Source organism: Parasteatoda tepidariorum, chromosome 4 (assembly GCF_043381705.1).
Source record: "Parasteatoda tepidariorum isolate YZ-2023 chromosome 4, CAS_Ptep_4.0, whole genome shotgun sequence".
Classification (NCBI taxonomy): Eukaryota; Metazoa; Arthropoda; class Arachnida; order Araneae; family Theridiidae; genus Parasteatoda; species Parasteatoda tepidariorum.
Genome location: NC_092207.1, coordinates 55,681,935 through 55,695,131, shown reverse-complemented (window position 1 = coordinate 55,695,131; position 13,197 = coordinate 55,681,935). Strand labels below are relative to the sequence as shown.

Sequence of the window (13,197 nt, the reverse complement as noted above, 5' to 3'; positions counted from 1 at the left end):
TGTCACATTTTAATAATATTTGAAGAAAGTTTAACAACTTTATAGTCGCATAATGTTGAAGAAAATGGTCATAAAAGTGGTTATTATTTTATGCAATAAAATCATGTAAGAGTGATGTAGTAAGTGTATCTACAAAAATGCATTCATTTTTAATATTTGGGTTATTTTTTTAGCTTAAAAATAATTATGAATTCACTTTCTGACTTGTAATTTCATAGTGTATACTATAATAATGTGTATTTTATCACTGAATGCAAACTGTACTAAAATTATTAAAAACATCGCAAATATCCATTTTGGGGAGTGTTAACATCTAGTTTAAAATAAATTAACTATTTCTAAACATTTTTCAAATAGTGTGGTACATCCATCTGGAGTATAGACTAAGAAATAAGCATAATTTCAAGCATAAGATATATATTGTTTTAATCTTTTTGGTGTGTCACTTTTGTGCACTCCAACCCAGAAATATCACAGGCACGAAAACCTCCTTTCATCTTGATGAATGCAAAAAGAAAAGGGTTAATCATTGAAATAATTGTGTAATGTAGGGTGCAATTGCCAGTAGTGGCCTTCAAGATGACATATGTTTCTTGTTTCTTTGCTTAGATATTTTTGTAAAGTATGTTTGTTTATTTTCAGAGATGTCTTAAACACAATATATGAATTATTTTATTGGAATAAAGCTAGAGTTGAAATACCTCAGTCAATAATTCATCTTCATCAGAAAAGTGACATATTTTTAAAAAGGATTTTTAGAATGGTGGAATGTGTTAGAAGCTATAACAGGTATTATTTTTAAATTTCAACTTTGAATGATTTTTTTGTTGCTCAAATTTATTATTTGAATTTCTTCAGAATACCTGCAGAAATGAAGTACAAGCACATGTAACATGTAGCTTTTTGAAAATTTATGATTTTTTTGCAAAATTGTACAATGTATATTGAGGCAACTCTATTTCATATTAATGAATTGTGATAATGAGTAAAAAAATTTTTTCATGAATGGTAAAAATATTTTTCAAGACTTTTTTCACACAAACAAAAATTATGTTTATAAATTTCAATTCTTCATTAATAACAAATTTACAAATATTTGCTATGCATTAAAAATTAACTTAATTAAATAGTTTTAGTAATTGTAAAGTTGTAATATTTAGTTCAATAATAATTGTGTTTAAATTTTCATTAGGATAGTAAGTTCATTATCTTCAGATGAAAAGATGTATTTTAGAAATGTATTGTTATCTTTAGAAGAAGATGTTAAGCCAGCCATTATTGGTTTGAATTGGTCTGCTCCTCAATCAAAAGCTATAGAAGCTCTAAAACTGTTTACAAATCGAGTCAAATTGGTGAGTTGAAGATGAGATATTTTCTGTACTATGTTATCTCTGTTATAGAAAATCCATTTTATCTTTGAAGACAATTTATTTGGTGATTTTACTGTATTTTTGCAAATAAATTTAATCAGTTTTTGTGATATTTAATGCAATTTTTACAGACTCTTTTTACAATGTTTAATATTTAAAATAATTTTTCTCAATTCAAAAACTTTAATTATGAAAATAATTTTAAAATTCTTTGAAGAATTTTAAAACCGTATTAAATTAATTAATAAACTTAGATGTGAAATCAATCTAATTGCTTTGTTCTATGAATAATAAAGATTAGAAATAATAAATAGTAAGGATTAGAAATATTTAAACTGTTTTTACTTGCAATAATTTTTTATTCTTTGCATATTTTCACGTTAAGCTGTAATGCAATATAAAGTTAACGAATGTATTATTTATGAATGAATGTATGGTCAGAAGTCTATAATTCTGGAGGTTCAACAAAATTTAAAAACTGTTGAAAAGAGTTTTTAGATGATTTTGTTTCTGAAATTAGACACATTGCAGCACCTCAATATATATTGTGCAGAGATTGCTGTTATACCAATTTAATGATTTATTACTATATATTTGTAAAGAGATAAATAGTTCATAAGTGTGAAAACGAGTAATATAAAACTATATTTATAATAATAGTACCTTTTTTTAATAATAACAAGGTACTGATATTATAAATATAATAAGTGTTTTAAATGTTTTTTTTTTACAGTGATCTGTTCATTTTCTATGATATTCAAAATTTTGGTCTTCCTTTTCTTTTACTCTCAAAATATTAAACTGGTACTTATTTAGCTAAGAAGAATGTTTTCGGAAAAATTATAAATTAACAAGCATATGTTTGAGATTTATTTAATGATTCACGAGGCTAAAAATAATTGTGGAGCTTTTAAACTATTTTTTTTCTTGTTACTACTGCAATTTTTTGGCAATTCTGCTATGCGCTCCAGGGGCTCTGACTCGAGAGCTGGGGGTTGTACGTTTGATCCTGGCAGTTAACCAACTGAAATTACCGGCATGCATGCACAGCTCAGAACAGTTTATGTTAAATCTGTAGAGTCTGTAAATTCCTTTGTTGGTCGTGGTGTGGAAATCCGAAGAGCATAACCACTCAAATGCTATCCATGTTGCCTGTCTGTTGTCAAAATTCTGTTGCAATTTCACCATGACCATTAAAAAAAAAGAAATCTTAAAAAACAGGGCTATGTGCTTAGCCATGATTGGGTGATATGCTAAGAGTTAACATGCATTAAACTAGCTTAAAATAATAGTAGTCAATAAAACAACTGTCTAACAAAATAGATTTAAAAATAAATGAAGTGAAAGGAATACATGTCTGTGTATATAATCAAACAAATATTATATTTCATTTAATGAGTTATTTACAAAATGCAATGTCACTGCCAAATGCATCAAAGAGATGTAAACATACAGATCAACAACTATGTAATATACAGATGCAACAAAGTAAGCCTACAGAAATTTATTTTAAAGTAAGCATTTATATATAAAAGCAATTATTTAATTTTAAAAACATGGGCAAACGTAATTAAATTATTTGAACATAAGTATTTATAATAATTTACTTGTTTTTGCCATTTTTAAAAGGTTTGGAGATTTTTTATTTTACGGTTTTTATTTTTCATGGTTTCTGACAATCTAATGTCAAAACTGTTAGGCATAATAATTAGTGTAAAATTGGAAGCAAGAAGGATATATACACTGGTTATCATAAATTAAGGAAAATTCACAAAAATCGCGATAACTCAAGAAATTACACATGGAATTTTATGAAACTTACCCACAATATACAACACATAGTAAGGTATTAAACAACATAAAAAGAAATTATCAGACATTAATAGTAGTATAGAAATTAGCACATGTATAAAATAAACAAATTGGAAGTATCGGTTTGCAATAGAAAAAGTACCTTTAATATGGAATATGATTGCCTCTAGAAGCAATACAGCACAAACAGCGATGTGTGATGCTTTCAATTATGCGGTCTATCAGTTCAATAGGAAGTGAGAGCCATTGCTCTTGTAAAGCAGTTGCAAGCGTGGCAAGGGTCTGAGGGGGCGGATTGATGGCAGATACACGCCTCCCTAGAGCATCCCAAACGTGCTCGATAGGATTCAAGTCCGGGGATCGAGCTGGCCACTCCATGCGAGTAATTGTTTCCTGTTGAAGATAATCATCAACAATGCGAGCTCTGTGTGGTCTTGCATTATCGTCCTGTAACAGGAAGCAATCACCAATTGCCCCGGCATATGGGCGCACATAAGCATCAAGGATGTTGTCTCGATAAACCTGAGCATTCACGGTTCCCCTTGGAAAGACATGGAGGTATGTGCGCCCTCCTAAGGATATGCCTCCCCAAACACAGACACTGCCTCTTCCGTATGCATCTCTTTCACGGATGTTTGATGGATGATAACGGGTCCCAGGTTCTCTCCATATCAAATAACGTCTACTGTCACTTTCTAGACTAAACCTGGACTCATCCGTAAAGAGAACAGGCCTCCATTGATCTGACGTCCAGTGGACATGTTGTCGGGCCCACTGCAAACGGTCTCTCCTATGGCGTGATGTGAGCGGCACGCAAATGGCTGGTCGTCTCGCATACAGACCACCTTCGTGGAGCCTTCTGCGCACAGTTGACGTTGACACCAACCTTCCGGTGGCTGCAGCAAGAGAGGATCTAAGATGTGTCGGAGTAGCGGTTCTATTCCTGCGTGCACTTAATGTCAAATATCGGTCATCGGCACTGGTCGTAACAGTTGGCCGTCCTTGACTGAACCTCCTAGATGCCGAATCTGTGGTTTGAAATTGCCTCCAAAGTCTATGAACCACAGATGGACTCACATTTAGCCATCTGGCCACTTCTGATTGACTCTGCCCTGCCTCTAGTCTCCCGATGGCTCTCCATCGTAGTTCTTCAGGCAAATGATGCCTAGAGGTCATTATTACGAATTGGCTATCTCAGATTTTCAATGTCGCAATCACAGTAAAATTTGTGTGCTTTCTCTCAAACTTGGACTTTTATGCTCCAGGCAGATGACGTAAGCCGAGTGCAGCGCCACTAATTTGCATATTGCAATTTTACTCAGCTACTCTTAGTGGACAACATATGCAAATTTTGCACGGTTTGGCTTACTTTTGAAAGAGTTATCGCTATTTTTGTGATTTTTCCTTAATTTATGATAACCAGTGTATTTAGTTGATAACCCATTATCAGTGGAACTTCCTAGACCAGAGATTATGAACTTTTTTCGATTAGTCTGCCAGTTATAATACAGTATTATTTTCAGGTGTCCAGCCCAGTATGCCACATGTTATACTTCTTTTAAAAATATAATCTTTAAATCTCTGCTATGATTTCAAATTATAGCATTATATTATGCAATTATATTAGCTATTTGGTTATTAACTTGGTATTAATGGAAATCGAATAAACAGTAATTTAAAATTTTCAGTTTAATATTAAGATAAATATGAAATAGCCTAATGTGGGCACCTCTTCATGGTAAGTATGTAGTGTAATAAAAATAAGGTTATTAATGTTAGATAGTTTTAATTTTCAATAGTATGGAAAATTACATATTTTTAAAGAATTAATTATTTTTGTTAAAAATTTTTTTTGCCCTCTTTGATGCTTTACTAATTATTCTTTTTAAATTTAAAAATTCATTTGATATTATAAACACATATTACAATATTACATTAAAAAATTACATACATTTAATCTCGTTTATTGTAGCATTTATTGCTGAATCTTGTAATCCATGTTATATATATTTCTGTTATAATTTGTTGTCTTTAATAACACAAAGTTTTCTTAAATCTGAAACAAAGTGGTTTCTAACAGTTGAATAAATGGAATTCATTAATGAAAATATCTGTTCATAAGAGTGTGCAAATTTACTCTTGTAATTTTTTCCCCAGTTTGCAATTTAGTTTGGGTTCTTTCTTTAAGATTTATGCTTAAGAAAAGTAATTTCATAATAGAGGGGGAGGGCATTAATTACTCTTATATACTGGAATATGTCATTGTACCTGTTTTTGAATTCACATTTGATGGTTTTATTTTATTTTATAACTGGCGTTAAACAACCAACCCAATTCTAGGTTTATGACTATAAATGTTCAACCCTGTATCGGTGTAATTTTGAAACTAACCCAGAAAACAGTAGAACTTCTGAATCATGCATTTGGACAAACTAATCTTCGAAATAATCTTTTTGCTGGGAGTTATCCGCATTTACTTTTCATGGAGCGAAAAACTACAAAAACCTCTCACAGATAGCCTGACGGTAAGGGGATTCCTACCCATAATCCGTCTACCACTGACGATTTTTATGCCCTGCTGTGGTAGGTGCAAGCCAGAAGCAGAACTTGTATCAACTAGCTACCACTGAAATTTGATCCTGGGTCACCTCATTGAGAGGTGAGCGCACTATAACCTGAGCCACCATGACTCTCCGCCTTTGATGGTTGCTATTTTTGGAGTTTTTTTTTTCAAATGTAGTTTATGGTAAATGTGAGTGATTGAAAGCAATTTAATATTTGCTTCGTGCCATTTTGTTTTCCATCTCTAAACTAACAATGTCATCTAACTTCTAGCACCATGGGAAAAAACATGCCTTTTATTAAAAGAAAGTTTTTTGAAAAAACTTACATTTTAGACATTTCTAATGGAAATTAGATATCCTAATGAAATTAATTGTGAGTTTATATAATGATGCATGTATAGTATAAATATAATACTTAGTTAAAAAATTTTCTTAGAATATTTTTTTCACTTAAATTATAGTACACAATTACTCTATACTTGAAAATTTACTCCAGAAAATCTTTATTGTATTTAAAATAGACTTAAGAATCTTTCAAGAATCCTGTGAGTTTCTTCTCTTTGATAACTTTCACAATGGCTAGTAAAATTTTCTAGAATAAAAATTACTTTTTAATACCCTTTCTCTATTTACTTTTTAGTAAGACATTTTTATTGAAATTTCTGTTTTATATATCTATATTAACATGTTGGATATTTTTTTTTATTTTAGGCTAAAGAAGTATTTGAAAATTTTGAAATAAGTAAAGGAAAACTTAGCAATATTTTAAAAGAAATTTCCAAGAAAAGTTTGTTCCTTGAAAATTTTGAACCTTGCATTGAATTTTCAAAATTTGTAAAAATACAGGTATAACAGTCTTTTAAAAGTTTATAATAACTAGCCGCTATTATTCTATGATACTACTTTTGACTAAAAAAAATAGTTTTATGACTTTAAGTATATAATTCTTAGTTCAGTAAAGTAAAATAACATCTTTTCTGTGATTAAATTATAATCTCTGCTTTTTCAAATTGTTATTTAAAAGTTTTATTTTCAAAAACCTTGATGTTTTATAAAATGAATGTGAAAATAAGTTTTTTTGGTGGTTTTCTCCATGGGCATTTCTTGATTTCAGTTTAATATAAATTCACTATTACCAACTACTATTATCCTGGCATTACCATTTCCTTGTTTCTCTACAAAAAAGGGGTTTCATAAGCTTAGTGCATAAGAAACATTACAAACTATTAGCCAGTCCTGAATTTGAGGATTACAGTTGCATTAATAAAATACACCTGAATGAGCTTGCAAATCCTTATTCAAGCAATGTTATGGATGAGTTGATTTAGAGAAAGACGTTTCAAAGTTTTATTGATCTCATGCTGATGGATTGCAAATATGTTTTTTCTTATCTTTTTGTTTCCTTTTGCATCTCTAGTGTTGAAAGTTCAAAAATAGGATGAACTGTTTAGTTTTTTTAAGGTATTAGCCTATTCAAAAGAACCTTGGTAATTGTACATATCTATTCATTTCAATTAATGGCTCTATCTCTCTTCAATAAAGATTTTTATTGTAACTAACATAGTCCAAAATAAAGTAATTACTACTAGTAAGCTTGAATATAATTGAGAAATCATTTCTGACTACTTTATTTTTGGAATGGTGGTTATTTAAAAGTGGTAAAAAATAACGAAGGTGTAACATGTAATCCATTTGTTGAAGTGATAATAAAAAAAAAATTCAAAGTTTTCTTCAACATCATTTAATGCAGTTATATATTTACTGAAATCTGTTTGCTGCAAAGAGACTTATCAAACTGATAAAATTTGTTGACAGATTTTATTTTCATGGAAAAAAAATACTCTAATTTTGTTTAATTGGGATGTATACTAGATTCAGTTAATTTAATTGATCATATTTATTATAGTTTTCTGTAGTGTAATGTTTTCTATTATGAGAAGTAATATTAAACATGCTTTTCTATTCTTTTGTATTAACTTTACTAGAAAACTCTTTGTTTTTTAATTTATCTTGATACCTGTTATTTAAGATACCGATATTCAACTGTATTTTATGAAGTTAATGTGACTAAAAAAGTGTTAAATGTTGTTTCTTATAAAAAAAATTGCTAACTGCACAATATTATGAGTTTTATAAATGGCCAATTAAAATGAAGTAATATAGTACAATGTTCAAGTTTGTGATTGATTTTAAACTTATCTCAGAAGATAAGAACATTTATTCTTTAAAGCTTAAAATTTTTTAATTTCAAGATCTTTTTTGTTAAACTGATACATTTTTGCATTGTTTGAAGAAAAGAAAAAAGAAACGCAGAATTTTATAATAAATTACCAAGTCTGTCCATAATCATTGACTCTAATCCAAGATCTGAAGTTTTACTTTTAGAGAATACGTATATATCTGTGCCATGCTACTCTGCTGCTGTTTCTATTTGATTCATTTTAGTATTTGATTTAATTTCTAGGATTTGACTCATTATTCAGTAAGAACAGTTTATGATGCTCAAAAATTATTAACATCATCTTGGTTATTGCATTACATTTTCTTTTTTAAGTCATTCAGATTTATATTTATAATTTAAAGTTTAAAGATTCTGTCCACTTAAGATCGTTCATTTTATGAATCTCTTGGTACAATTTTATTCTTTTTGTTTTCCAACATTTTCCTTCGATTTCAACTATTTAATTTCTTTTAAGTATGAGTTGAAGAAATGTTAGGCACTGAGCAAGCTTAGATCTTGATGGACAAAGCCTCTATCTAGACAAAAATTTAACAATTCCTAATACTGTTAAATATTTATTTAGTTTATATATAATTTGAAATTTTTATAAAGTGTTAGGTTTGAAATTTATATTGTAATCAAAATGGGAAAAATTCTGTTTAAAGAATTACTAATTATTATTTTTTCTTCTTCAAAATACAGGAGAGTTTTGCAAAACTGTAGCAAAACCTACATTTTTTAAAATAAGCTGAGCCTTATAGGTTACAAACAGATCTACCTGGATAACAAAAAGAGAAAAAAAAGGAAGGAAAAAAATGCCAATATACATGTCAGAAATAAAAATTGACTACCTTAATTAAATAGTGCAAAAATATGCTACTAGAAAAGAGAATTGCTTAAATTATTTAATTCACTTACTTTAAAAATAAACATATAAATTTGCAATGTGCCAGAATCCATGTTTAAAGCATGTAAATTTGCAAAAATCTGTTATCCAAGTTTTGAAATTATCCATAAATTTTATATTCATTCATTTTGATAATTAAAGAAAATCTTCCTAACTTTTATAATTCTCTTTTTGTTGACTTCTAATATAGTTTTTTTCTTCATTTAAAATGTTGTTTTACTTAAAATTATTTAGCTGAACTGTTAGCGGGGGAAAATTACTACAAAATTAGTTTTGAAAAAAAAAGTGTAAAAATAAAGCCATTTGTAATGTATCAATTTCCCCTCCGTTTTTCATTATTTTCTGATAGCTTTATCTACCTACTTTTATAACTATGTTCCATTTCTGTTTTGTTAATGTAAATGAACTTCATTTTTAAACTAAAATTTAGGCAACTAGCTTATAATGTAAGAACAAGCAAAATTGTTAACTTGTAGCACACCAAAACACTAATTATTTTCTTTATTTTTCCATCAGTCAGATTTCAAAGAGCGAAGCATTGGTGAAATTAAATCTTACATTGTGCTTTATTGTCAGGAAATAAGTCGAAGTTTGGATCTCATGAACATTACTGAGGTATATTCAACTTTTTTTTGTCATTATTGTGTTTATATATATACACAATGAAACCTCACATTACAGACACTCATATAAAACGTCTCATTATCATGTCTCATTATGAACATATTTTTAATTTCTCATGAATCTTCTATGAATAAACTAGTATGTACCCTCTTCACAAAGCAAAGATAAGTAAACATGGACATTCATTTGTTCCCCAAAGAGTTATTTTCTATATCTTCAAACTGGACACCAATTTTACAGAATTAAAAAAAAAACTGATTTGTTTTAAATTAAAAAAAGGGAAATGTATACACTGTTCCACCCTTTTTTAAGAATGTAAATTTTTTGCCTTATCCATAACTAAAAATATTACTTTATTCTGCTGATAAAGAATCAATCTTTCTCCTGTCACCTTCCTCTATCTTTGCAAAGAAAAAGAAAATTATACAGTGCATGTGAAATATTTCAGGTAGCGGTATCTTTTCATCTGGACAACACAAGTTAGAAACTCCACAAGTAAAAACAATTTATGGCATTAAACTTTGTTATGAGTGTATATTTCCCACACAACTGTCCGGACAACTCTCGTAGGTGGACAATTTTTTCTGTCCCAAGAATGTCCGCCTAATCGAGGTTTCACTGTACGTATATATATATATATATGTAACATAAAAAGCTTCAATTAATCTTTTTATGTAATTCTTTTTCTGGGAATCCTTTTCTTAATTTATTATTCAAAACGAGAAGCTTTCTCACACTTTTAAATTCACATCCTGTCCTTTAATCTATTTTTGGCTCAAGTATGCATTAATTAAAAGTAAGACATTTTCCTTTTGCTCTTTATGGGAATCGCACGACCTATTTGATGAACCAATTATAATTACTAAGATTTCCCTTTTTCCCCAAATCAAGGCATTTTACGGATTTACTTTGCAAGATTTTCAATAACTTATATTGAGGAGCACAACATTTCATGACCTTTGATAAACGTTCTCTGTTTAATAATAAATAAATTTTGTGCCCTCCTTCCCTGCCTAAACCTGTTTTAATCCTTCCACTCGGCAACGACATTATATATATGTATATATGGTGAGTCTGAACAAGAGGGCAAAATGATACATTTATGTTAATTTGCATATAGTATATATATCCTAAAAAACTTTAATTTAGTGAAGTTATAAGAAATCAGAATTGTGCTGGAGTAATAAAAGCTTTTTGATATTTCAAATATGAAGGAACATCTTTTAATCGACAGCATATGTGTCTGTGGAGTTCAAGATTTTAATTATTATTAATCTTATTATAATTAAATATTGTTATTTAATCTTTAATTTCAATTATTTCTTGTCTTATCTGTCCACCAAGTCCCCAAAAGTTATTTCTGTCTTCTATTAATTCTAGTAGCTCTTTCCTGTCATAGATTAGGGTCTTTTTTTCCTGAAAACGGTAACATGTTTAGTATAACTTGGTTAGAATGTGTGAAAGTTGTAAAAATAAGCTATTACTTCTGAAGTTTTCAAAAAAATGCCTTAAAATTAGGAAATAGTATAAAATGATTAAAAATACCCTAAAATTGTATAAATATCACCAAATTTCGAAAAATCTCCTAAAAGATCTAAAATTTTGCCCTGAAATTGCAAAACAGTTTAAACAATGCAAATATTATCAAAATCTTAGCCGTAATTATAAATTTAACATAGTAAGTTTGAATTTCTCGTTTCTAGAAATATTCATGAATAGCTATAATACAATATTTGTTTTATATTATTTTGAATTTCAATTGCCACAGGGAGTTGAACCTTGGCCAAAACCTAGCAGGTAAAAACTAAACCTACTTGTCAAAATGAGTTGAAATGAAAAGGCAGAATAATTTACATCCAAAATCAAAACAAATGTATAATTTGCTAATGTCTATGTAAAAATAAAATGAGGAAATTTTTTTTATTTATTTATTTTCATTTTGTTAATTAACTATTTAAACATATTAAATTAAAAAATCATTTTCAATAAAATGTTTTTATAAAAACTTATTTATTACATTTTGAACATATGTTTCTTTTCTTTTTTTAATAGATTGTAATGTATATGCATTTTACTTTGAAAGAATTGAAATAATTTGATATATTTCTTTTGAAAGGATAACATCTCGTCCCGAACAATCGTTACTAATTCTTTAGACTCACTTCTTGTTGTTCTTGTTGAATGCTATACAGGATATTTAGCTGAGTTTGGATTTTTATTTGGTGCATCCAGGAAAAACAAACTGTGTGTTATATTCAAAAGTTTTATTTCATTAAATGGAAAAAAGGTATTTCAATTTTTTTGTAATAAAACAGATTCCAAATTCCACATTTTTTTGCCTTAAATTTTGTTTTTCTGTGCTGCTTTTTGAGCTACTTGCTGAGAAATTTTTTACAATCATGAATTGGTTATGTCAATTGTATTCTCTGTTATAATATGCTCATAAGAGAAATACTAATTTTATTTTAAATTATTTACATTTTTTTCTATATTTTTTATAGTTTAGTCTTAATTTAATTATTTTGATAAATTATTAGGTTCAAAATTATTTGTTAATTAACAAATTATATGAATAACATAAATTAGCATTTGTTTAACATTTAGAAATTTTTTTGTTTAAATAGACTTAACAACTGGGACTTTACCTAATTTACGAGGCAAAAAGTTTCATTAATAAAATTTGATCTAACGACTACTCTAGGATCGAAAATAAATTACAAGAATTGTAAATAAAATGTATGTATATTTTNATTTGATTACTAAAATTTTGAATGTTACATCGATATATAATAAATATCAGTAAATTTTTTACCACTGTAAATTTTATTTTTATTTATGAGTTTAATGCTCTTTTTATTTATAAAAATATATAGTCATAATTGTTATTTTTTAATCTTTAGAAATTATTATTCTTTGTTTATTCTTTAAAAATTATTAGTTAATGAAATCTTTTAATGTGGAAAAAAATATCGAGATTTTTTTTATGTAAAATATTTAAAATAATGTTAAAATTAAATGATGACTATTTTTAAATATTTCTTGCTTGTATGAAAAAATTAATAGCTACAATACAGTTTAAAAAAGTTCATTAACATGGGCTGATTGATGTCAAGATAGTTTTAAAGGGACAATTAATACAAAATGAACCTTTGTTAGTTAAGAACTACGTTCCAACACATTCAAAGCTACAAAATTCAACTTGATAGATTGTAACTCAAATTTATGTATTTTTGAATTCTAATGTGATTATTCTGGGAAATATTAAAAATTACTGGAATAGTATAGAATTTAATATTAGTTTTTCTTAACTTCATAATTAAAATAAATGTTTTTTTTAAAAAAAAAAAATTTTTTTTTTGTCTTGCAGCTTACTGCATTTGCAATGTTTATCTTTCGTTTTGAAGTTTATGTTTTTCCCTGCATCATTACAGTTTTATTTTTACAACTTTTTTTTCAATTGTTTCAATAATTTGTATTTACTTACTTTTCTTACTTTTTTGCTTCCTTAATTTATATGATCAATTTTAGAAATAAGTTTTACAGTTTTTAAGTAATACTTTTATATTTTTTCAATTTTCATTCAACTCCTTTTTATTTTATATTCTAGTAATTGTTTAGCGACTTGTCTTGTATTTTGTGAATTGCTCTATTTTTGGAAATTTTTTTCCACTCATCAAGTCGCTGTCAGAAGAAGTACTT

General features: G+C 27.9%; 1 protein-coding gene across 1 annotated transcript in view; it reads left to right on the top strand.

Annotated features, from left to right (window-relative positions):
* The window catches only part of LOC107449003 (uncharacterized), a 36,896-nt gene that overhangs the window by 22,550 nt on the left and 1,149 nt on the right, over positions 1–13,197 (top strand). Inside the window, exons 14-18 of the mRNA XM_016064395.4 lie at positions 643–789; positions 1,193–1,352; positions 6,458–6,592; positions 9,391–9,489; positions 11,615–11,855. Coding sequence (XP_015919881.4) covers positions 643–789; positions 1,193–1,352; positions 6,458–6,592; positions 9,391–9,489; positions 11,615–11,842 — 769 coding nt within the window. The 3' untranslated portion in view covers positions 11,843–11,855. The remainder of the gene's footprint in view (positions 1–642; positions 790–1,192; positions 1,353–6,457; positions 6,593–9,390; positions 9,490–11,614; positions 11,856–13,197) is intronic.